General features: G+C 36.9%; 2 protein-coding genes across 2 annotated transcripts in view; one reads left to right on the top strand and one right to left on the bottom strand.

Annotated features, from left to right (window-relative positions):
* Positions 1 to 1,355: 1,355 nt before the first annotated feature.
* On the top strand, positions 1,356 to 22,650 carry spast (spastin). Its single transcript, XM_022674544.2, is given in 19 exon segments — positions 1,356 to 1,799; positions 6,950 to 7,033; positions 7,891 to 7,974; positions 9,871 to 9,951; positions 10,930 to 11,078; positions 12,010 to 12,164; positions 12,395 to 12,488; positions 13,598 to 13,672; positions 14,652 to 14,723; positions 14,890 to 14,965; positions 15,093 to 15,184; positions 16,322 to 16,401; positions 16,518 to 16,560; positions 16,712 to 16,766; positions 16,769 to 16,790; positions 16,955 to 17,025; positions 17,915 to 17,955; positions 18,891 to 18,909; positions 18,912 to 22,650. Coding segments are annotated over 19 exon segments (1,689 nt in total). The 5' UTR covers positions 1,356 to 1,504; the 3' UTR covers positions 19,013 to 22,650.
* A 545-nt stretch (positions 22,651 to 23,195) lies between these two features.
* Positions 23,196 to 24,701, bottom strand: part of ugp2a (UDP-glucose pyrophosphorylase 2a) — a gene marked incomplete in the record, with an annotated part of 29,380 nt that continues 27,874 nt past the window's right edge. The window contains 1 exon segment of the mRNA XM_049469239.1: positions 23,196 to 24,701.

The raw sequence follows: 24,701 nt of genomic DNA, 5'->3' as shown, positions 1-24,701 counted from the left end.
TAATTGTAAAATAAACGGAAAGAACGTGTTATATGTAGCTTAAAAGTTACAAGTTACAAAAATATCTGAATTTGCAATCTGTATATTTTAATTAAATATATTTTATATTAAATATATTATATATATATATATTTTAATACATTCGAAATATGTAATATGCTTAAATTTTAACTCTTCTTTTTTTGTCTTTCAAAATAACTTACGATTTTCAGATCCATGAGTTTTTAGATTAAAAGATTTGATCCATATATTTTTAGATTTAACAATTCAGATCCATGAGTTTTCAGATTAAAAAAAAATTAGATCATAAGTTTTCAGATTTTAAAAATTCATATCCATATGTCTTCTAATTAAGATAAATGTGAAAAAAAAACATTACAATGCTAAAAATTATTATTAATGTTTAGCATTTACAATTTTAAAACATATTAAAATTGTAAATGCTAAAAATTAATAATAAATAAAAAAATTGTAATCGATATAATCATTAAATAGTTTTTTAATTTTCTTTCTAATATTTTTCATGGACCAGTTATGTATATTTAATTGGTATCCAAAATTGGCATTCCGAATGAAATAATGTCTCATCATCAATAAGCCAATAATTATTAGTCGTTTACTATTACTTTAGGTAACGGTACTAAATGACAAATAAATATGAAACTGGTGAATAATAATCTAAACTTGTGTTTAAGTGTGATAAAATTCAATATGTCTTTAATATTTAATATAAAAGTAATAATGAATAAAAAATAACCATTTTTTTAACAAAGACTGTAGCTACAGTTTCCGCTGCATCACAGTACAGTACAGTACGGGGCAGGAGCAGAGAACGTTTAGATGGGAGATCACCCACTTCAAAAGCATCCAAACTGAATGGGTTCCTATGGAGCAACTGAGCAAAATATTATTTAAAAAGAGTTTATTCATATTTGATATATAAATACAGAAATTATTTCTCATTGTCTCAACAAATAAAATCATCACAGGTTTCAACACTTCTGAATTGCAGTTATAAACATCAGTCCACAAACAACCAGTCAGCATACAGTAGTTAGCAGTAACGCTAGCGACCTTGCTACATAAAAAACTGCTTCTCGTAGAGAAATGACATAGTTTAAGTGAGGTGTCTTTGCGTTTTTAACACAATACTTTATTTTACCTCGTAAAATGAAGGAAATATAGTCGATAAATAGTTCATTTGTATTGTTTCTTCGAGTTTTAGCCGTTTAGCTCCATTTCCTCCCATTCATTCAGCACTCCCTCGCCGGCTCCCTCTATCGGTTATAATAAGTAACGGGTGAAATATAGCTAATAAGTGAGCAGGCTCGGTATAAAGCAGCTGTGGCAGACGCGCTTCGTAGTGTTTCCGTTCTGATGAGTGATCAGGAGTGATCTGTGAAAAAAAGGAGTGAAACAGTTATTCTGTTTATTCTGATAACAGAGGAGTGACACTCACTTTATAGCACTCCAGGTATGTGTGTGGAGCTGTGGAGCCGGGTGAATGAACTCTGTGCCCGCAGGAAGAGCGAGGTTCCTCCCCGGCTCTGCTCCTCCGACCGGCCGTGATCCAGCCTCTCCTCCGCGGCCAGGGTTACTCACAGCCCGGCCTCTGCTCTGGATCTACCCGCTGCTCTCCTGGATCTTCTCCTGGATTTACCCGCTGTTCCCCCGCACCATGGCCGCCCGACCCACCGAGCCGGGCGCCGCCGAGCGCGATGCCACCGGTGAGCGGATCAGGAACCACCACAAGCAGGCGTTCGAGTACATCACCGTGGGCATCGATGAGGACGAGAAAGGTGGGTCTATAAACACCTCCAGAGCCCAGTATCCTCCTCCCCGAGATTCTGCTGAAACCAGAACCCAGCCCAGCTCCCTCCTTCACTGCTGGATCAGCTGCTGCTGGTAAACAGAAAACAAGAAACTCCAGATCCTGACAGGCCTCAGAGACTCAGCTCAGGCCTTTACTGCAGGGATTCACATTCACATTCCTCTTTAACCGGATAACTTAAGCCTGAACTTAAACTTGTTTTGTTAGAGGGATTTCACAGTGACCTAAAATAGTTTAAGGCTAAAGTCATGGATATCAGTCTTTCTCAGTTAATTTAACCTCAAATTAAGCCCTAAACATCATCATTTATTGGTTAGCCAGATAACTTAAGCCTGAACTTAAACTTGTTTGGTTAGGGGTATTTCGCAGTGACCTAAAATAGTGTAAGACTGAAGTCAAGGATATAAGTCTTTCTCAGTTAATTCAACCTCAAGATAAGCCTAAAACATCAACATTTATCAGTTAGCCAGATAACTTAAGCCTGAACTTAAACCAGTCTGGTTAGGGGTATTTCTCAGTGATCTAAAATAACTTAGGATTGAAGTCATGCATTTCAGCCTTTTTCAGTTAATTTAACCTCAAGTTAATCCTCAGACATCAACATTGATCAGTTAGCCAAATAACTTAAGCCTAAAATCAAACCTGTCTAGTTAGGGGGATTTCACAGTGACTTAAAATAACTTAAGACTGAAGTCATGGAAATCAGTTTTTCTCAGTCAATTCAACCTCAAGTTAAGCCCTGATATCAGCTTTTCTGAGTTAGCAAAATAACTTAAGCTCCAACACCAGCCCGTCTCAGTTAACCAGGTTACTTTTTTAAGCATTTCCCAGTTAAACAGATAATTTAAGCCCTGACGTAAGCATTTATCAATTGGCAAGATAACTTAAGCCCCACCATCAGCATTTCTCAGTTAACCAGATAACTTAAGCCTCAACATCAGAATTTTTCAGTTAACCATATAATTTAAGCTCCAACTTCAGCATTCTTCAGTTAACCAGGTAACTTAAGCCCCAGCATCAGCATTTTCAGTTAACCAGACAACTTAAGCGCCAACATCAGCCTTTTTCAGTTAACCAGATAACTTGTTCTAGATGTCAAATTTTAATTAATACTCCTCCGTTAACCAGATAACTTGGGGATATAAGAAAATGCTGATATATTAAATTGTTGTGTGTTTTTTCTTTCTTACTGTGTTGATTTCAAAAACACAATTTTCGATGTGTAATATTAGTTCATATGTAAAGGTTGAAGCTAGACTGCAGTTATCCCAACTGTGAAACTTGGTGGTGGTAGTATCATGGTCTGGCCCTGTTTTGCTGCATATTGGCCAAATGTTTGTGTTGTCAGCCTTACACCCATATCCCAGACTGTGTTCCTGCATTGGCTACACTGGTCACTCTGTTCATCTCCAGCTTTAACCATCTCCATTACCCACACTAACTCTGACCCAGGATCAGTTCAGAGACAACAGAGGGTCCCGGGGGTTCACGTGATCTGCAGGATCAATAGAGCTGGTTGGTGCTGATGCAGAGTGACAGTGATTGTCCTGATCAGCAGTGGAGTGGAAACTGTGGCCCCTGTTTCCCTGGTTAGTGTAGTTAGCTCTGGGTCACAGTGCTGGAGGCCAACCATCTTCACCATGTTTATAAAGATCAGTAGGTCATACAGTGTCTGTATAGCAATACACAATATAAATTATATGAAGCTACTTTACATTGAACATATTGTTGACACAGAGGTTTAAATGCACACACGTATCTTTTCTAGTCCCTGTAGAGAAGTACTGTCAACTGAATAGTATATTCTGGAGCAGATAAACATGAACCTAAAGGCAAAAACTGCAGGTTCAAGTTCATTTATACGTTCACAAAGTAGCTGTTTTCTTTCTGAAAGATACGAGCTGTAAACGACTAGAATAGTACTGTTCACTGAGGTAGTTTTGGCCTAATCATTAATTTCTTTGCCTTTTACTTGCATTTGACTTGAGTAGCACTGCAGAAGTAAATTTATGATTGGAATTTCACTACTGAGGTAAATACATGATTTACTGAGGTAAATGTATGTTTAGAATAGCACAGCTGAGGTAAATTTATGATTAGAATAGCTCTGCTGAGGCAAATTTATGATTGGAATTTCACTCCTTTGGTAAATTCATAATTAGAATAGGACTGATGAAGTAAATATTTATGATTAGAATAGCACTGATGAGGTAAATTTTGAATTCAAATAGCACCAGTGAGGTAAATTTCTGATTTAAATGAGCACTGCTGAGCTTAATTTGTGATTAGAGTTTCACTACTGAGGTAAATACATGATTAGTATAGCACTAATGAGGTAAATGTATGTTTAGAATAGCACAGCTGAGGTAAATTTATAATTAGATTAGCTCTGCTGAGGTAAATTCATGATTGGAAATTCACTCCCTTGTTAAATCCATGATTAGAAGTAAATTTAAGATTACAATAGCACCGCTGAGGTGAATTAATGATTAGAACAGCACTGCTGAGGTACATGTATGTGAGATAGCACTACTGAGGTGAATTCATAATTAAAAGGTACTACTGAGGTAAATGTTTTAATAGAATAGCACAGCTGATGTTAATATATGGTTAAAAAAGCACTGCTGAGGTAAATGTATGAATAGAATAGCACTGATGAGGTAAATGTACAATTTAAGAAGCACTACTGAGGTAAATTCGTAATTAAAAAGCACCACTGAGGTAAATGTATGATTAGAATAGCACTGTTGAAGTAAATGTACTATTAGAATAGCACCACTGAGGTGAATGTGTGATTAGAATAGCACTGCTGAGGTAAATGTATGGTTAGAATAGCACTGCTGAGGTAAATCTATCATTAGAATAGCACTGCTGAGGTGAATGTGTTTTGCTTTGTTAGTAAGTCTGCTGGGATATTAAATCTGTTGATGGATAATGAATTTGTAGATATTAAACTGTGCAGATACGGCTGTAAAACGGGCAGTTAGTATGAATGTGCTGTTTATGAGAGACCTCGTGCTCACGGCCTGCAGAAAAAAGGAAACTGCAGGACCCAATGACCTAGAACAGAATAATTAGGCTATTGATTTCTCACAAAACATCTTACACACTTACATGTCCTCACTCCCACTGCTGCACTACTGTCACCACACCGCATTCCTGATCACTGCACTGATATATAATCAATCAGCGCTTATCAGCAACAGCATCTGACTCAGGGAAGAGGAAGAGCTGCATGATTTGCAAATCCTCACTCACTGTACTGCATGGATGTAGGACTGTGAAAGGAGTAATGGAAGAGTGAGGGAATTTATTTATTATTTTATTATTTCTGTAAAAAAAAAAAAAATCACTTATTTTGTTCAAATTTGTTAAAATGTCCTGATCTAATCTTGTGATTCGGGTAGGGGTGGGTGATATGGCACAGTTAATATCGTAAAAATGTCACGATATTTCATTGTATTTTCACGATAACAACACTCTATTAATGGAAATACGACAAAACACTGAATTAAAAAAATATATTTCAAGCATACACAAAAAAAAATATATATATATATATTTTTATTGCATACAATATGATATGGCACACCCCTGTCAGAGATATTAAAAAATACAAGAATTTTATCAGATTTGTAACAGAAGTCAATTAGTCAGAATGTCAGGATACTAATAATAATGCACTCCAAATATCTCTATATATCCAGGATTAAAGTAAAATAAATCTATACAAATTTCTAGTAGTTATATAATAGGAGAACAGAGAACAGTGTGATTTTTTTCTTTTGCTAAAAACAATAAAAAAAAGAAAAAGTAGTACCCTGATGTGAAAATTAATGGGTGGTATTGATGATACGGCATCATAGTTCAGGGTATAATATTGTCCACAATTAGGCCTGTCACAATAACTGCAATATTGATTTATTGTACAATAAATGAACATGACCTCAATCATTTTTGATAATCGTGTTATCATCTATTGTGTTTATTTGTATGTTTGTTCACACATATAACAGTGAACAGTATTTTAGCCAGTCATGCTTCAATAACTGTGACTCCATAACATACACACAGTGTGGACTAAAGTAGGTGAAGAAATAAGTACATAAATTCCCAAACTAATTATAATAAATGTTTTTTATGCTATTCTGTTATGATTGTGTCAGTGGCATTTAATAGTCTTAAAATTACAAAAATATCTGAAATGAAATGAAATCACAGTTACAATTTCTTCAGAGGGCTTTTTCATTTGAAACAATTTATGCAGGACATAAACAGGAAGAGGAGAGATGAGAGAAATGAAGATTCAACTATAATACAGCTCTGGAAAAAAAATAAGAGCACTTAAAAATTATGAGTTTCTTTAATTTTTACCAAATTGAAAGCCTCTGGAATATAATCAAGAGGAAGATGGATGATCACAAGCCATCAAACCAAACTGAACTGCTTGAATTTTTGCACCAGGAGTAAAGCAGCATAAAGTTATCCAAAAGCAGTGTGTAAGACTGGTGGAGGAGAACATGATGCCAAGATGCATGAAAACCGTGATTAAAAATCAGGGTTTTTCCACCAAATATTGATTTATGAACTTGTTTTCTTTGCATAACTTCTGTTATATCAGCCATTTCTTTCTCATTTTCTGCAAATAAATGCTCTAAATTACGATATTTTATGTGGAATTTGGGATAAATTTTGTCTGTTGTTTATAGAATAAAACACCAAAGTTTAATTTTAATTTTTTTCTTTGGTAAGCGAACAAATGCTTGGGCTACGTTACTACACTAGCCCTGTAAAGCTTGTATGTGTTTAATCTAAAGAACAGGCCGATTATGAAAAGGTATGAACTGATACTTAAAGTGTTAGTGATGTTTTAATTGGGCAAGTAGAGCGTAAAAATGAACTTAAACCTGCCGGTGTCCAGTCATGCTGGCTGAGTTAGAAAAACCTGCATTGCTTTAATGTTCTTGGTCTGCTTATTTCCTACTGACTGATGGACTTTCCATTAAGTGTGTGAGTATATGGGTGTTTTATAGGTCTTTAAAGTGTAAAATGTAATATCACATAATAAATTCTAACACAGACTGTGTGTGTGTGGTTGTATATGTGTGTGTTTTGCAGGTCATAAGGAGCAGGCGGTGGAGTGGTATCGTAAGGGCATCACTGAGCTGGAGAAAGGGATCTCTATTCAGGTTACTGGAACTGGTGAGTTATCTCCAGCTTTACTACATATAATTTAGTTACAATTAATGGAAGGGGTTCCTAACCAAGCTGCACTTTAGGGGCCGTAGGAAAAATACCAGACAAAATGAGTAACGACTAAATAAAACTTTCTTAAAATGTGACCTCGTGATGGCATATCTCCATATTTTACCATTGGTTTGACATAGTATTTTGCAAGATTCTGACGGTTTCACAGTATATCAAAGTATTTTCTTATCATTGTTATTTATATGTTTTTTTGCACGACTGTATTGTTAGGATACCTATAATATAAAACACAAAATTACACAATATATGAAAGAATCAGATTTTATTAGCAGAAAAAACAGCTAAAGAATGCAAACAATAGACCTTAAAAAGAGGTACGTTATATATTTTAAATAGTTTCATAATCACTATAAACTGACTTAAAATACTCATAAAATATAGGCATTTAAGTTTTTAAGCAGCTGTTTTAGCTAGAGCTCTGCTACTGTGCTTTTTTAGCGGTGCTAATCTACACAGTGCTCCACAGCGCCTCTAGTGGTATGGTGGTATGTATGAACCAGTATACTGCCTAGTACTAGTTTGACATGAAAAAGTGACATTTTGAGAAAGATTTATTATTCATTACTTATTTTGTTGGGTATTTTTCCTACGGTCCCTAAAGTACGGTTTTGTGCTGGAGAGAAAAGCAGTGAGTCAGCTGGGCTCTCAAAATATTTAGCAGTATAAGAAGGCTAAAATAGATTAAGAATCACTGATGGATGATTATTATTTTATAAGGACACAGATTTATCATGGTTTGTTCTGTAAAAAAACGTCTGTAATGCTGATATGCTTTTGTCTGATATCTTTAGGAGAGAAATCAGACAGATGCAGACGACTCCAGACTAAGATGTCCTCTAATCTAACCATGGCCAAAGACCGACTGGCACTGCTGGGTAAGCTTTTTTTTTATCTGCAGAGACTGTCTGTATTACCAAACATCAGATTTACACCATAATCCTAAAGCATTTTAAGAGGTTTCACAGAACAGAGTTTGATCTAAGGCTTGTTCGGTTAGTTTTGATTAGTTTCACACTGCAGTTTAGTGACTGAGCAACTAAAACAACTTTACTACATCCGCCAGTCTTTATTTCCTATGTGGGTGGAGTCTCCCTATACTTCACACTGATTGGTTAGTAGAATGTCGGCAGTTCTGCGAGTTGCTTATCTAGGTGTTGTGCTTCACCTTGGATTCCTTGTATTTCTGTATACTAAATGAGGGTTAATCTACAGTTACAGTAGATACAGAATCACAAGCACCTGGTCCACATCTGTTGTACTCGTACTGCAGCTTGACCACCTACACGCCAAGGGGAGTCAGATTACGGCGCAACACCTCTACTATTTCTTCTTCTTCTATTTCTTGTTTTATGGTATTATTAGTCTGAATCATTTAGAGAAGTGTTTTCATACAGCAGATGAATCGAACCACAGTTCAGTAGATCCAAACCAAGATTAGCTCTTTTAATTCTGACCAAATATCTGCAGCACATTTAGCACCTGCTATTTTGGTTTGGACCAAATTGAAAAGTTCTTGTTTCAATACTTCTGTAAATTCTCAGGTTTAAATAGTAAAAAAAAAAAAAAGAGTTAACTGGGTTTTATTATTTAACCTGCATCACATCATCAAGCATATTAGTCATTCTCACCTGCTTGTCTTGCTTCTCTTCTTTTGTTTCCATGCAAATTATGGGCTCAGATTCTGCGATCCTAAACCTCAGAGCCGCCACACTGAGAGCTGCTGCTTCTTTGTGAATTACAGCTCAAATTCATTACTGTAATTTACACAGACGTGCCAAAAATCATGGTACGACGTGATTAATATGATGTGGTCAATTTGTCAATTTTAGACCTAAATCTGTGCAAAGAAATAGGGATGCAAGATGATATAAATATATAGGTATTTGGCCAGTATTTGAAATTAATACTTGCTGATGTATTTATTGTGTGCTGACACTGGCCACGCTACTATAATTTAAAATTTAATTTAATTTAAAAAACTTAAAAATCCATTATTTTTTTTTATCAGTTACAGTAAGGGCTGGGTGATCTTTTAAAAAAATAAATAAAATGAGCGATTCTCGATAACAATTTTTAGTTCTTACAAAACATTATTTTTTCTTTTTTTTAATTTATGAAGAATCAACACAATTTAAAGGGATGTGCACGCTATTGTGTCCTTCACATGCAGTTCCCTTCAACCTATACTTGCAGTTTTTATTTTTAAAACTGTATAAATATAACCTCTGTATATATTTAGTACACAGCTGGTTGAAAGTTAAGATGTAAAGAATATAAACGTGACATTTGTTTCTAAAGTTATAACCAGAATTCCCACATCAGTGCATCCCTACAAATAAAGCTTTTAAAGGTTTAGAATGGAGTTATACAGTAATTTCTGTAATGCAGAAGGTTTATGAAATCTGAATATGGCTCAGAGGTTTATGATCTGTGGGGTCCTCACTGTTTTGTATGATTTCAGGATGAAAATACGCCAACAGCCAAAAAAAACATCATACACTGATGATCAGCAGCTGGGTAGATGTAGACTGTTCACTTCAAAGTGAAAAAGCACAACCTTAGGAACAACTCCTGAGCATAAGTGTGTGTGTGTGTGTGTGTGTGTGTGTGTGATTATTTGACTGGCAGTGTGTTTTCATTTCCTGTTTCCTTCTGTTTTACTTTTTCCATCTGTTGATTTGCTTTATTTCTCACACTTCCTTATTTTATTATCATTTTATTTCCCATTTTTTTCTCCATCTCTCTCTGGTTTCTGATTGGTTGTGGTGAAGCTAAGCTGCGGTCAGACTCTCAGCGCTCTGTTTACTCTCACGGCTCTGATCAGACTCTCTCCAACGGCGGCCTGCGGTCAGGTGGGTGACCAAACCCGGACCGAACCCCCGGAACAGAGACACTGGTTACCACTGATTATACAGCCTCCAGTCCAGTTAATTTATTTACAATATGATCAGAAGGATGCTTATGATGAATGAATATAATAATAATAATAATAATAATAATAATAATAATAATAATAATAATATATAATAATAATAATAATAATAAAAATATATTATAAAAAAAATATATATTATTATTATTATTATATTATTATTATTATTATTATAAAAATAATAATAATAATTAACATGTATTGCATGTTGCCAGTTATGTTGAACACCTTACTAGCTATAAACACATAATTGCATTATGCTACAGTGGAAACCACCAAACCCTACAAAACAACATAAAACCTTTCCATTATAATGAAGATGCTGGTGATGATGATGATAAGGATTTATTGTTTTTATCCAAATTTAATACATTGAATTAATAAATGATTAATTCACATGTGTCACTTAATAATTAAAAAGACAATGAACTATTTTTTCTTAGAATTATTCATTCGAAATAAATACGTTTAAAATGAACAATAAAGTCAATAAATATATGATGCAAAAAATATAAAATGTGTGATTTAGTTTAAAGGAGATGTCCAGTGTGAAACATGATAAGTACAAACTTTTGTCAAATAGCCCACCTCCGCTCACCCTCAGCATTCTGATAAACATCGCTTATAGCTAATGCTCACAACAGGCTCAAAATGCTAGTGATGGGGACATAGAGTTACCCATGTAAAGAAATATCTATTTTTTTACACCATTAGCAAACTCAAAGTAGCTTCACACTTTAAAACGAGAGACAGTATTTTTTTTAAAGTGCAGATAGTTTAATAAAAAACTGTTCATACACTCAGTACAATAAAACAAATAAGTAAATAAATAAAGGCACATATTGTATATGGAAACAAAATAAAATATAAAGTGTGTGTGTGTGTGTGTGTGTTACAGTCAGTGGTGCTGTTCCGAAAAAGAGAGATTTGGCTCCAGTCCAGCCGAAAGCGAAGCAGCCGCAGAGACCCTCCAGTGCCCCCCAGCGGGCAAACAGCTTCACTGCACCGACTGCAGGAGCAACCAGCCGAACCGCTCAGCAACACAAGGTAACGACCAGGAACCACACACACAGCTTTTACACGCACACAGAACTGAAGAAAAGCTTACTGTTTATCCAATCAGAACTGTGGAATCTAATGATGAGTACAACACTGCTCTCTCTAGTGGGCAGGGTTTAAACAATGTACTAAACCAGAGACTTTAAAAAAAAAGATGGACGCCGTGTCGCTGTTCCCATTCATTCAATGAAAATGAAGCCAAAATCTTCCGCCATGTTGGCGATCCTGAAACCCGAGTCTGCGCAGTAGAGACCAGAGGAGGGAGAAAGACTGTGGAGAGACAGCCTACTCATTTAAATAACCCCGCCCCTGAGAGCTGCCTCGAGGTCACAGGCTGCGGAGCGGAGCTGACGGTCTGTTATTGGTCCCCCCATAAGCAGCCCTTTTACAATAACTACACCCTTTTTTGAATAGAGCTGAATAACATTTTAAAAAACGAATTCTGTGGGGATATAAAAATATGACAATATGAGCAGAGGTTACACTAGCTGTTACATTTAAATAAAGGAGGTAGAATTACAGTATATTAGAAAAAAACGTGATTGAGAGTTGTCTGTTTTGCCATTGAAACCTATGGTAATGGGTGGAGTTACACAGCTTTCTGAAACCGAACAGCAGGGGGCGCCCGACCTGTGGTGGCTTCACTTTTGAGAGACGATGCTCTGTCCAGCTATATACGGTCTATGTACTAAACAAACCACTTCTGACACCAATAATTAAACATCTGTACAGTGTTTTTCAGAAACGGTACAGTATTGCAAAATATAGTATTGCAATACTTTACGTGGATATTTTTCTTACATCCTTAGTTGGAAAGAGTCAGTGTCAATACATGCTTATTGTAATATATACTTGTGTGTGTGTGTGTGTGTGTGTGTGTGTGTGTGTGTGTGTGTGTGTGTGTGTGTGTGTGTGTCAGGCTGCAGCAGGTCGTGGTGGTAATGGGGGTCTCAGGGGGAATGTTAAAGCCGGTGGAGCTCCTGCTTCTGCTCCTCAGAGGAAGAGAGATATGAAGAACTTTAAGAACGTAGACAGCAAACTGGCCAACCTCATCCTCAACGAGATCGTGGACAGGTGAGACCGAGGCAGTGATTCTGTTAATCTTTGCCCTGATAAAGTTATTATCCAGGCTCCTTGATAGTGGGTTGTGTGTGATGCATTTTATCATAATACATGTTGGGTTTTAAACTAATGTAAGCTAACTTTAACTTAATTGTCTTGGTTTTCAGTACATGAACTCTGTGTGTGTGTGTGTGTGTGTGTGTGTGTGTGTGTGTGTGTGTGTGTGTGTGTGTGTGTTGCAGTGGCTCTGAGGTGCGGTTTGAGGATGTAGCAGGACAGGATTTGGCGAAGCAGGCTCTACAGGAGATCGTAATCCTGCCGGCTCTGCGTCCCGAGGTCTGTCCCCATACATAGTCCTGTACACCTCATCCTGAGATCACTATAGTAGTATGAGTAATAAATAATAATCATGTAACAAATCACAAAAATCACAGGATTCAAAAAGTATCCACTTTCTCAGAGGGATAAAATATAAAAATCTATAAAAATATTTCACACTTCTACTCAGTGATAAAACTCCTGCATCCGGACTGCAATAAAAAAAAAAACAGGAGGACCAGTGAGAGTGACATTCACGTGACATTGCGTTCAGTAGCTCCTCCATTTCCACTCGCTGTTATGTTTTTTTACGTGGATCTCCATGGAAACCATGGCGCATCCAAGGTGTAATTATGGTGCGCGGTAGTGGACAAATAGCTATTTTATTAAACGTGAGGTGATGAAACTCAGAGATGTGCATCTGAACAGGACTAAAATTACCGAAGGACCACAAAAAGAGTTCAGAGAAAAACAGTAGATAATCCAGCCTGTAATTTTCTCAGAGGACGTCTGAGAAAAACACAAACTCGTACATGGTCGTTCTGGACGGGAATAAAAAACAAAGAGGATCCACCATAAAAGAGAAAATTACCCCAGAACCCCCTGAGAAAATAATCCCATCCGGATAGAGCTTTATACTGTAACAAAATACAGTAGGCATGTCTCTCTCTCTCTCTCTCTCTTTCTAATTTTACATTTAAATACCCAATAATAAAAGCAAAAGAAAATATGGTAGGTCACATTGTGCTCCGTTTAGTATTTGCACTATTGTTTCAAATAAATGTAAAAAAAATATATATAGTTTTCATTGTTTAGTAACCAATAATTGTCCTTTAGGAACCGAAAGCTAGAACAATATACAACTTTTACAAACACATTTTTGAATAATACAAAATATTGTGTATTATTTTTCTTCATTAACATTATAGAAACTATTATGAATTGGTCTGTGTTGGGGGATCAGTGGGATGGGGATGGGAGGGATGGGTGTATGATTCGTAAAATTCTTTTAAGGTTGGCAGGTCTGCACACACATGAGCTGTGTATAACAGCACAGTTACTCTGATGATTATCTGTAGAACTTCATTTCTCTGTGTAAACTGTGTTTGTGTTTATTGGTGCTGTAGTTGTTTACAGGACTCAGAGCTCCAGCCAGAGGTCTCCTCCTGTTCGGACCCCCCGGCAACGGCAAGACCATGCTGGTATGAACCATCAGCCAATCAGAAGCTGTTTTATTTACCACTCTTAAAATTGGATGTATCATAACTTTGCCACCTCATGTCTCTCTGTGTGCACATCTCTATGTGTGTGTTTTTCTGTCTCTCTGTCTCTTTTTGTGTTTCTCTCTCTGTGCGTGTGTGAGTGTCTGACGGTTTGTTTTTCTCTCTGCGTCTCTGTCTCTCTGTGTTTCTGTCTTTGTGTGTGTGTTTCTTGACTCTCTCTTTGTGACTGCCTCTGTGTGTCTCTATCGCTCTCTCTCTGTGTCTGTCTCTCTGTGACTGTGTGTCTCTCTGTCTGTGTCTCTCTCTCTTTGTCTGTCTCTTGTGTGGCTGTCTCTTGTGTGGCTGTCTCTCTGTGGCTGTCTTACTGTCTCTCTGTGTGTCTCTTTGTCTCTTGTGTGTCCGTCTCTTGTTCGTCTAAGTCTCTGTGTCTGTCTCTCTGTGACTGTGTGTCTCTCTGTCTGTGTCTCTCTCTCTCTCTCTCTCTCTCTCTCTCTCTGTGTCTCTGTGGCTGTCTCTGTGGCTGTCTCTGTGGCTGTCTCACTGTCTCTCTGTGTGTCTCTTTGTCTCTTGTGTGTTTGTCTCTTGTTTGTCTCTGTGGCTGTCTCTCTGTGGCTCTCTCTGTATGAATGTTTTCTGTCTGTGTGTGTGTGTCTCGGTGTGTCTTTGTGTGTCTGTCACTGTGTGTCTCTCTGTCTCTGTGCGTCTCTCTGTTTGTCTGTCTCCATCTCTTGTGTGTTCGTCTCTTGTTCGCCTCTATGTCTCTGTGTCTGTCTTTCTGTCTCTGTGACTGTCTCTCTGTGACTGTCTCTCTGTGACTGTCTCTCTGTGTCTCTCTCTCTGTGTCTGTCTCTCTGTGTCTCTCTCTCTGTGACTGTCTCTCTGTGACTGTCTCTCTGTGACTGTCTCTCTGTGTCTGTCTCTCTGTGACTGTCTCTGTGTGTCTCTGTGTTTCCCGCAGGCTAAAGCAGTTGCTATGGAATCTAACGCGACCTTTTTTAACATCAGTGCCGCCAGTCTGACCTCTAAATACGTGAGTGATTATCTGTGCTGTTTCTCTGCTCACTGGCTGCAGCACACTGCAGGTTAACAGTCGGATGAGTCTTCTTCTCATGAAATTTAGCACCTGAAGTTCTGTTCCATATGATCTATATTAATATTAGTGATGATAAAGTGAGAGTATATATCACTGTGTGTAGGTGGGTGAGGGTGAGAAGCTGGTCCGGGCGCTGTTTGCTGTTGCTAGGGAACTACAGCCATCAGTCATCTTCATCGGTGAGAACATGACACTGTTCATTTATATTAATGTCAAAAATACACACTGATATTTATCTGAGTTTTTATTTATTATAATAATTATATATATATGTGTGTGTGTGTGTGTGTGTGTGTGTGTGTGTAGATGAGATAGACAGTCTGCTGTGTGAGAGGAGGGAGGGAGAGCATGATGCCAGCAGGAGACTGAAGACTGAATTCCTCATCCAGTTTGATGGAGTACGATCTTACTCTCTCTCTCTCTCTTTCTCTTTTTTACACTCTTGTTTTTTCTCTTACTCTTTTTTTACACACCCTCTCATTTCTCTCTCTCAGAGCTTCCTCTATTATTCAATTTCTTTTACTCTGTCTCTCTCTTTTGCTCCCAGAGCTTTCTTTATCTTTCTTACGCTCTCTCTCTCTCTCTCTCTCGGAGCTCTTTCTATCATTCTTTTTCTTATACTCTGTCTTTCTTTCTTCTTTCTCTTATGCCCTTATAGCTCTCTCTCTCTCTCTCTCTTGGAGAGATCTTTCTTTTTCTAATATTCTGTCACATTCTCTCTCTCTCTCTCTCTCGCTCCCTTTTTCCTGTTTTTATGTTTCTCTGTTGAAATTGTTTTTTTGTTTTATTCAGACTCTCACCCCCTTTTTATCTTTGTTGTCTTGTCTATTTTGTCTTTTCTTTTTCTTCTTTTCCTTTTTATTTGTTCACTTTATGTTTTACACCCTCACTTATCCTTTTTCTGCTTTTCTTTCTTTCTGTTTCTCTCCTGCTCTCTCCTTATTTTTTTTTTTCCTTTTTTTGCTTGCTCTCACCCTTTTTCTTTCTTTTTCTTTGCTTCTGTTCATTTTTTGCTTTTATTCATGCTCTCATCCCTTCTTTTTCTTTATCTTTCTGTGTCTTGTTTATTTTTGTCTTTTCTTTTTCTGCCTTTATTCCTTTTCAGATTCTTCTTTTCTAACCTCTGATATTTCTTTTCTGTCTTTATATTTTAATCTTTTGTGCTTTTACTCTCTCACTCATCCTTTCTCTCCCTTCGTTCTCTGCTTTTCTTTTCTTCTTTTACTGTCTTGCTCCCTCCTACATTCAAATGTCTTTATTTTTTCCCTTATTTATTTTTCCTTTTCTGATTTTCTTCCTTTTACTTTCTTTTATGCAACACTTGAAATTTGTTTTTGTTTTCCATCCTCATTCTCTCTCTCTCTCTCTCTCTCTCTCTCTCTCCTCTCTCTCTCTCTCTCTCTCTCTCTCTCTCTCTCTCTCTCTCTCTCTCTCTCTCTCTCTCTCTCTCTCTCTCTCTCTCTCTCTCTCTCTCTCTGTGTGTGTGTTTTTTTTGTCCTGGTCGTAATGTTATGGTGGCGTGTGTGTGTATACAGGTGCAGTCAGGAGGTGATGATCGAGTGCTGGTGATGGGAGCCACTAACAGACCTCAGGAGCTGGACGAGGCGGTGCTGAGGTATTTGTGGCCAGTTTATTAGAAACCCCTGCCCTGTAGTTCTATAGGAGAGGGGGCGTGTCTGTGTTTCTGTGTTTCTGTCTCATTCTGTATCTCTGTGTGTTTCTGATCTGCAGGCGCTTTGCCAAGCGTGTTTACGTCACTCTGCCCACGGAGGAGGTACAACACATACACACACACACACACACACACACACACACACACACACACACACACACACACACACACACACACACACACACACACACACACACACACACAGAGTTTACAGATAAACACTGATTTACTGTCTGATCTGTGTTTGATTCAGACTCGTCTGAAGCTGCTGAGGAATCTGCTGGGGAAGCATGGCAACCCGCTCACACAGAAGAGCTGAGCCAGCTAGCCAGGTTACTGCTTAACACACACACACACACACACACACACACACACATACACACACAAATGCACTTACTTTTATGCATAATTTAGTAAGTAATATTGTTTTATTTTATTATAATGTTTTTTGTTTGTGTGTGTGTGTGTGTGTGTGTGTGTGTGTGTGTGTGTGTAGGATGACTGATGGTTACTCAGGCAGTGATCTGACCTCCTTGGCTAAAGATGCAGCACTGGGACCCATACGAGGTGAGATTTATACAGATTCATATAAAATAAATGATGCAGGTTTTATTTTTTACTATAATTAGTTATGTACAGTAATTTACATTTTCTCAACTTATCTATCTTGATATTTGATTACTTAAAAAACTTAAAATGAGGTTTCTGGATGTAAATGTTATCATTTCATTGTGTAGCTATCCATTCTAGACATCAATCAGGATTAAAAAGAAAATTAGTTGTTTTACTTGTTGAATTATTGGCAACGGGGATTTGAATGCTGCACAACGTAATTATTCTGATTTTTTTTTTTTTTTACAGTACCAGTGAAAAGTTTAAGCACACTACTTAAATTCAGTGTTTTACATTATTTTAAAATGTTCTACATTGTAGATTAATATCAAAGTCATCCAAATAATAAATTAATACATATGGAATTATTTAGTGAACAAAAAAGTGTTAAATAAACCAGAAAATGTTTTACATTTTAGATTCTTCAAAGTAGCACATCTTGCTTAGATACAGAGAGTTTTGCACGTCATTTTCTCAGGCAGCAATTCAGGCTTTCAGTTAACAGCTGTGCTGAACTCATCAAGAGTTAACTACTGGAATTTCTTGTCTCTTAATAAAGTGTTTGAGAGCATCAGTTAAAGTAAAGTAGTGAAGAGGTAGAGTTACAGGTATACAGTGAATAGTGAATATTTGAGTAATGTTCTAATCCAGGTTATGAGAAGCAACAACTACTCAACTAAATAAAGGAAAAATAAATGACTTTAAGAAGAAACTACTACTATTCATTTATTATGTAGGAAAAAAGTTACCAATAAAAACACCTGAATGAGAAGGTGTTTTCAAACTTTTCACTGATACTGTGTATATATAAGAAATCTGTATTTGATTGTATTCCTGTTAACAGAACTGCGTCCGGAGCAAGTGAGGAACATGGCTGCAAACGAGGTATATAGAATATTTGAACATTTTTCTTTTTGGTTATTTTGGATTACTTTTACTTTTATAATTTAAGTCGTTTTGAAACCAGTACTTTTTTTTAACACTTTTACTTAAAGTGTAAAAAGTTTGAGTTGATTCCTCAACTACAGAAGTATTTTATTAAACTCTAGTATCTATTCTTCTACCTACAGATTAATGGATGGAGATCTAGTAAAGTTTTATTTAATTGAGCTCGGTTATTAAATCCGAGAGAGAACAGTTGGCCGTGCTTCTCACAGACGTTTACTAACTGGTATCATCTAATGTGTTTGGTGGACCTTTCCTCCAAAGTTCCAAGCTTTTTTTAGAAGCAGATTTGGAGGCTAAAGCACTATCTGGATGGGATTAGTTTCTCAGGGGGATGCCTGTGAAAAATATTTCACACTTCTACTCAGTGATAAAACTCCTGCATCCGGACTGCAATTTAAAAAAACAGGAGGACCAGTAAGATTTTTTTTTTGGCTTTCTCGGTCACATGACCTCACGTTCAGTAGCTCCTCCATTTCCATTCGCTGTTGTGTTTTTAACATGGATCTCCGTGGAAACGGAGCGTGCCCAAAGTGTAATTACGGTGCGTGGCAGTGGACATATAGCTATTTTATTGAACGCGAGGAGACGAAACTCAGAGATGTGGATCGGACGGAACTAAAATTACCAGAGGACCCCGAAAAGAGTTCAGAGAAAAACAGTAGATAATTCAGCCTGTAATTTCTCAGAGGACATCTGAGCAAAAAAAAAAAACATGTACATGATCGTTCCGGATGGGAATAAAATCAAAGAGGATAAACCCCCCCATAAAAGAGAAAATTACCTCAGAACCCCCTGAGGAACTAATCCTGTCCAGATAGGGCTTAAATTTTGAGGAATTCAGTGGAATTAAAAGATAATTTCTTCTGTTTCAGATGAGGAATATTCGCTTCTCGGATTTGTGGACTCTTTAAAGAAGATTAAGAAGAGTGTGAGTCCTCAGACTCTGGATCAGTATGTGCGCTGGAACCGGGAGTACGGAGACACGACCGTATGACCTACACACACACACACACACACACACACACACTCTCCTCCCTCTGTGACCTGTGGACTGCAACCCGCTGGTCCTGGAGACTCTCTTTAAAGGCTAGTTGGACTCTCCTGGAGAAGATGTGGGACAGTCTGTAGGAGAAGAACTCTTCTACCACGTTCCAGAGCACTGACATGTTTTAAGCTCTTCAGAGAGACTCCCTCACTGCTGAGGACACTGTGCTGTCCAGCATCAAACTTCTCAGCTTGATTTGGACGAATGTAATGATGTGAATGGATGAAGCTTCAGCAGCACTTCAATAGAACTTACTGTATTTTTCGCACTATAAGGTGCACTGGATTATAAGGCGCATTATGTGACACTAGTAAGGAACAGGGTGGAGCCACAAAACTGCAATTCTTAAAAAGTCAAACGAGTGCTGGTTGTTAATCTACACAGATTTCTCTCCTGAAAACTGTTTATTTGGGTGAGTAATGCGCTTCAATTATTTACAGTCAGCTTAGATTTCCAGATTCCACTAAGGCTGGGTGCAGCAGCATTAGCATTAGCATTGGCATTAGTGGCTAACCGCTAGCTGTGGTTAGAGCTAGTAAATGCTGGCCGACAGCGCTACACTGAGGAACCCTGAGTGTTCCGGTAAGTCAGGAGGATATTAGCTAGCAGTTCGTTCCACGTAGCTTATTTTTGCTTCTGAACGGCGAAAGTGCTTGGGCTTAGCGCGGTTAGCTAGCTTAATGCTAATGCTGCTCCAGCAGCGCTAGCCAAGGTAAGCAGCAGGCTACAGTCCGATATACTCACCTCTGAACGGCGAAAAAGCTAGTGTTTAGTGCAGTTAGCACTAATGCTAATGCTGCTGCTCCAGCCTTAGTGCTGGAGAAACTTCACCTAAAACTCACCCTTATAACTCTGTACTTCAGCAGAGTGGCTTTACTACTCCTTAATACCTGACTGTAGAATTTATTCATAAGGAGCACTGACGTTTTTTTTGTGGAAAAATTCAATGATTTCAAGTTCACCTTATAGTGCGAAAAATATGGTAATTAATGTTTTGGAACATTCAGGCTGTGAAGGAGGAACAGATTCGGAGGGGATATGTTTTGCTATTTATTGAATACGCTGATCAGCCATAACATTAGTACACTAAAAAACTGAAAAAAAAAAAATTGATGGTAAGACAACTGGGATTCAGAACATCTCAAGAACATCAGGCAGGTATTATGGGATGTTTTGGTATGCAGTGATCAGTACGTTCTAAGGACTAATGGCATCGAGAGCCTGGGTCACGGCACCAAAAATCATATTAATTCTTATTGATTGAGAACTTAAAGAAGAACTCCTGTGTTAATTTTAGACTTTAGTTGTAGTAAAACATGATAAAAAGTACTAATCTTTGTTTAATAGCACACCTCCTTTCTCTCGCAGCTTTCCTAGATCAAGTAATTTTGTGCTTTTTACAACAGGCTCTTAGGGGCATATTTTGCCCCTGCAGATAAATCGCTTTTTACATCATTTTTCAGAGATTAGGAGATGGAGATGTTGTAAAAAGTGTTTTGTAATAAGCCTCTTTTCCCTTTCTTAAAGTTATTAATGCCTCATTTTACATGTCGGAGCTCTCCGGATTCTACCAAAGAAGTGTGGAGCTACTTTGAGCTTAAATAAGGGTATAAAAAGCAATTAATAAGAGCAAAATATGCTCCTAAGCGCATGTTGTAAAGAGTACTGGGCAAAAAATAGAAATAGCTTGATCTCTCGAAAAGCTGTGGGAGAACGAAGTGTGCTATTCAACAAAGGTAAGTAGTTTTTATCATGTTTTACTACATTTAAAAGTCAATTTTACACCAGAGTTCTCCTCCTTTAAGTTGTGAGGCAGGATCTTAATGAGAATTAATGAGTTTTTTGGTGCCGTGACCCGGTCTCTCAATGCCATTTGTGCTTAGACTTACTGACCACTATATTTTTTGTTAAGATAAGCTAATGCTAATGCTAATACTATTCCTGCTGCCAGGTACCAACAATTTATTTCAATGTTAGACAGGTGGTACTAATGTTATGGCTTTATTGATGGAATTACATTTACTGCAATACACAGCAAAAGTAAAGGTGCTTTTTTTTTCACGCCAGTTGCCAAGTTACCGATCTATGCACCATGACCTCCATGCCGTACCCTCAGCCGTGCTCTCCTGTGTGCCTTAGCTCTCCTACAGCAATACTCAGATTCCTCCTGTAAATATCAATCTGTTCATATTTTAATAATTCTGCTGATTGTGGGAAATCAGTGTGATTTAACTGGACCTATTTTATAAAGCACTCGAAGAACTGTAACCTGTTAAAACAGCTTATAACCTGAGATGGCACGGTAATATATTTTATTTTTCAAAATTAAAATAATAATAAAAAAACATATGTATATATAAATAAATAATAAAATGCTGAAATCATGAGAAGTGGCTGATTCAGATTATTAGCATTATTGTATTATTATTATTAGCATTGTTTAGCAACACCTTAGCAACCACCACAGATATGATGGAAAGCATCTAGCAATCACTTACCACCTTAGGGACCACCTAGGAAGCCACTGGGACCTTAGCAACTGATTAGCGTACACCTGTAATACCTTAGCAACTGCCTAGCCACTCCTTAGAAACCACCAGGGGTATGCTGGAAGCCGATTAGCAACCACTTAACACCACCCTAGGACCACCCCCCTAGGAAACCATAGAGACTGTTAAACAACACCTTACCAACCACCATAAATATGATAGATATAACACTTAGCATCTACCTAAAAACACCCTAGCAACCACCCGCGGTATGATGGCAACAACTTCACAACACCTTAGCAACCAGCAACACCTTGGCAACCAGAAACCAACAAAATGTTATCACCACAACCAGTTTTATTTAATGTTCTTAAATTAAAATAAGTCAAATTACTTAGCAATATTACTACTACTACTACTAATAATAATAATATTTTTAATACTTTTTCCTGCAGGTAGAATGGGCTAATTTCTCTTTAGTGGAGAATCCAAAGTCCAACACTAAAAAAAAAGCCAAACAAGTTTAAAATAATGCCTTTTCAGCAAAAAAAATAAACTTTTTATACAAAACTGGAAAAGAACTATCATTATTATTTGATCTGTATCATAGGAGTCATTTAAACCCATGGATTTGTACCATTTTTGTACTATATATAATATCTCACTAATACCAGTGTGCCATCTCTCGTTATAACCCATAATAAGGGCTGCATTTACTCTTATGTTCAGTTTATTTTCCTGTATTTTGACAATTTAGAGACTATTTTCTACCTGTAATATATAACAGTGCTGGTTTGTGGGTGAGATTATGACCCTCATTAGCTTTTTCTTTTGCTTATAAATCATAAATAGCTCAGTTTTAATCCCCAGAGCTCCTGATAACCAGCAGAGAGCAGCAGATCCTCAGATTGAGTAGATCCAGCTCTCTGCACTGAAACGGGTGATTAATGAATGAAGGATTTTATTGGCCCTCAGGGTATGAATGCATTTTTAAGTGATCTAATTTAATATTTGTGTGCCGTGTGTCAGTTTGAACGCTGATTTTGATTTGTATATAAAGCGATTGAGGAGCTGTAATAAAGACGTTGCTTCTGTGAGTATCTGTTTTAATGGTGTTCTAATTTAGTTAAAACATTTGAAACTTATATATTATATAGATGTATTAAACACACAATGATTTATTTTAAGCCTTTACTTATTTTATTGTTGATGATTATGGTTTAGAGCCAATGAAAACCCAAAAATCAGTGTCTCAGAAAACTAGAATATTATATAAGACCAATTGGTACTTTTAGCAGTGTGGGCAGTGTGCCAAGTCCTGCTGGAAAATGAAATCCTCATCTATAAAAGTTGTCAGTAGCAGAGGTTCAGCATGAAGTGCTGTAAGATTTTGTGGGCAAACAAAACTGCACTGACTTTAGACTTGATAATAAAAACACAGTGGATCAACACCAGCAGATGACATGTCTCTCCAAACCATCACTGACCATCAGTACATTTTACATTTCATTTAAAGTAAATCAAGGGAGCAGAGTCTGGAGGAAGAGTGGAGAGACACACAGTCCAAACTGCTCGAGGTCTAGTGTGAAGTTTCCACCAATCAGTGATGGTTTATAACCCCAAAAACAAGACAGACCCAGTAATGGAACTGCATACTGCACCTTTAATTCCATCTCTACATCTTCATCACAACCATAGTCCATTTTTAACAGAACCTCTACCACTGTTCTATCACTGATCTGAGCTCAGTCTCTTCCCCTGCTGTCTCACATCCAACACACACTCTACATTCAGAGATACAGACTGACTGAGAGTGATATAGACACACACACTAATACAGCTCTGGAAAAAAATAAGAGAGACTTAAAAATGATGAGTTTCTCTGATTTTACCAAATTGAAAAAAAAACTCTGGAAAATAATCAAGAGAAAGATGGATGATCACAAACCATCAAACCAAACTGAACTGCATAAAGCAGCATAAAGTTATCCAAAAGCAGTGTGTAAGACTGGTGGAGGAGAACATGATGCCAAGATGCATGAAAAAAAAAAACTGTGATTAAAAACCAGAGTTATTCCACTAAATATTGATTTCTGAACTCTTGAAACTTTATGAATATGAACTTGTTTTCTTTGCATTATTTGAGGTCTGAAAGCTCTGCATCTTTTTTTATTATTTCAGCCATTTCTCATTTTCTGCAAATAAATGCTTTAAATGACTAAAATATTTTTATTTGGAATTTGGGAGAAATGTTGTCTGTAGTTTATAGAATAAAACAACAATGTTCATTTTACTCAAACATAAACCTATAAATAGCAAACTCAGAGAAACTCATTCAGAAACTGAAGTGATCTCTTATCCCATATATTACACATACATATACTGTATATATACTGAACACAAGTGCCAAAACCATTCACAGTGCTGGACGATATGGGCAAAATTTATATTGTGATATTTCTTAACTTCGGTCAATATGATAAAACTTCTCTATCGATATGAACAGTATAAAAGCCACCGCCCTGACAGAGCTGGACGATACGGTAAAATATTATATCACAATATTTAAAGATAATCTTATTATTAGATTAGATAGATAGATTATCGCAGATAAAATGCACCAAGAGAGGTAGATTCTTAAAAAATCCTATTCAGATACTTTTTCACAATTAATACAGTGATTTATATCATTTTTTTGCTGCACATCGTCCAATTAAACAGGATTTTTAACACGCTCTGTAATAAAATTTTCAGTTTGGTCAATGTTACTTGATATGCTTATTGTCGATATGATAAAATATCAATATATCATGTAACTCTAGATGATTCAGTGTGGGTTTTTTTTTCTTTTTACCTTCCAATATGTTAAATTCTGTAAATAAACATGTAAATATGTAACAAAAAACTATAGAAAATACACTAAAGTAAGCCCTTTTCTGCACATTTTAGACACTTATTTATGGAATTTATTCCATATTGATGGAATTTAACATATTGGTAAAAAAGTAAAGCAGAATACATAAAAGGTGCCATATTTTTTGTATATGATTCAGAGTCTTTATACAGGATTTAAACTGTTTTGTTTTATTTTTTAACTAAAGTTTCTACCTAATTAGGACTCCTCCATCACTCTGGACACTCAGGGTGAG

The sequence above is a fragment of the Astyanax mexicanus genome, chromosome 21, assembly GCF_023375975.1.
Source record: "Astyanax mexicanus isolate ESR-SI-001 chromosome 21, AstMex3_surface, whole genome shotgun sequence".
In the NCBI taxonomy this organism is placed as follows: Eukaryota; Metazoa; Chordata; class Actinopteri; order Characiformes; family Acestrorhamphidae; genus Astyanax; species Astyanax mexicanus.
Note: the sequence above shows the minus strand (reverse complement) of the source record. Positions and strands in the feature narration are given on the sequence as shown.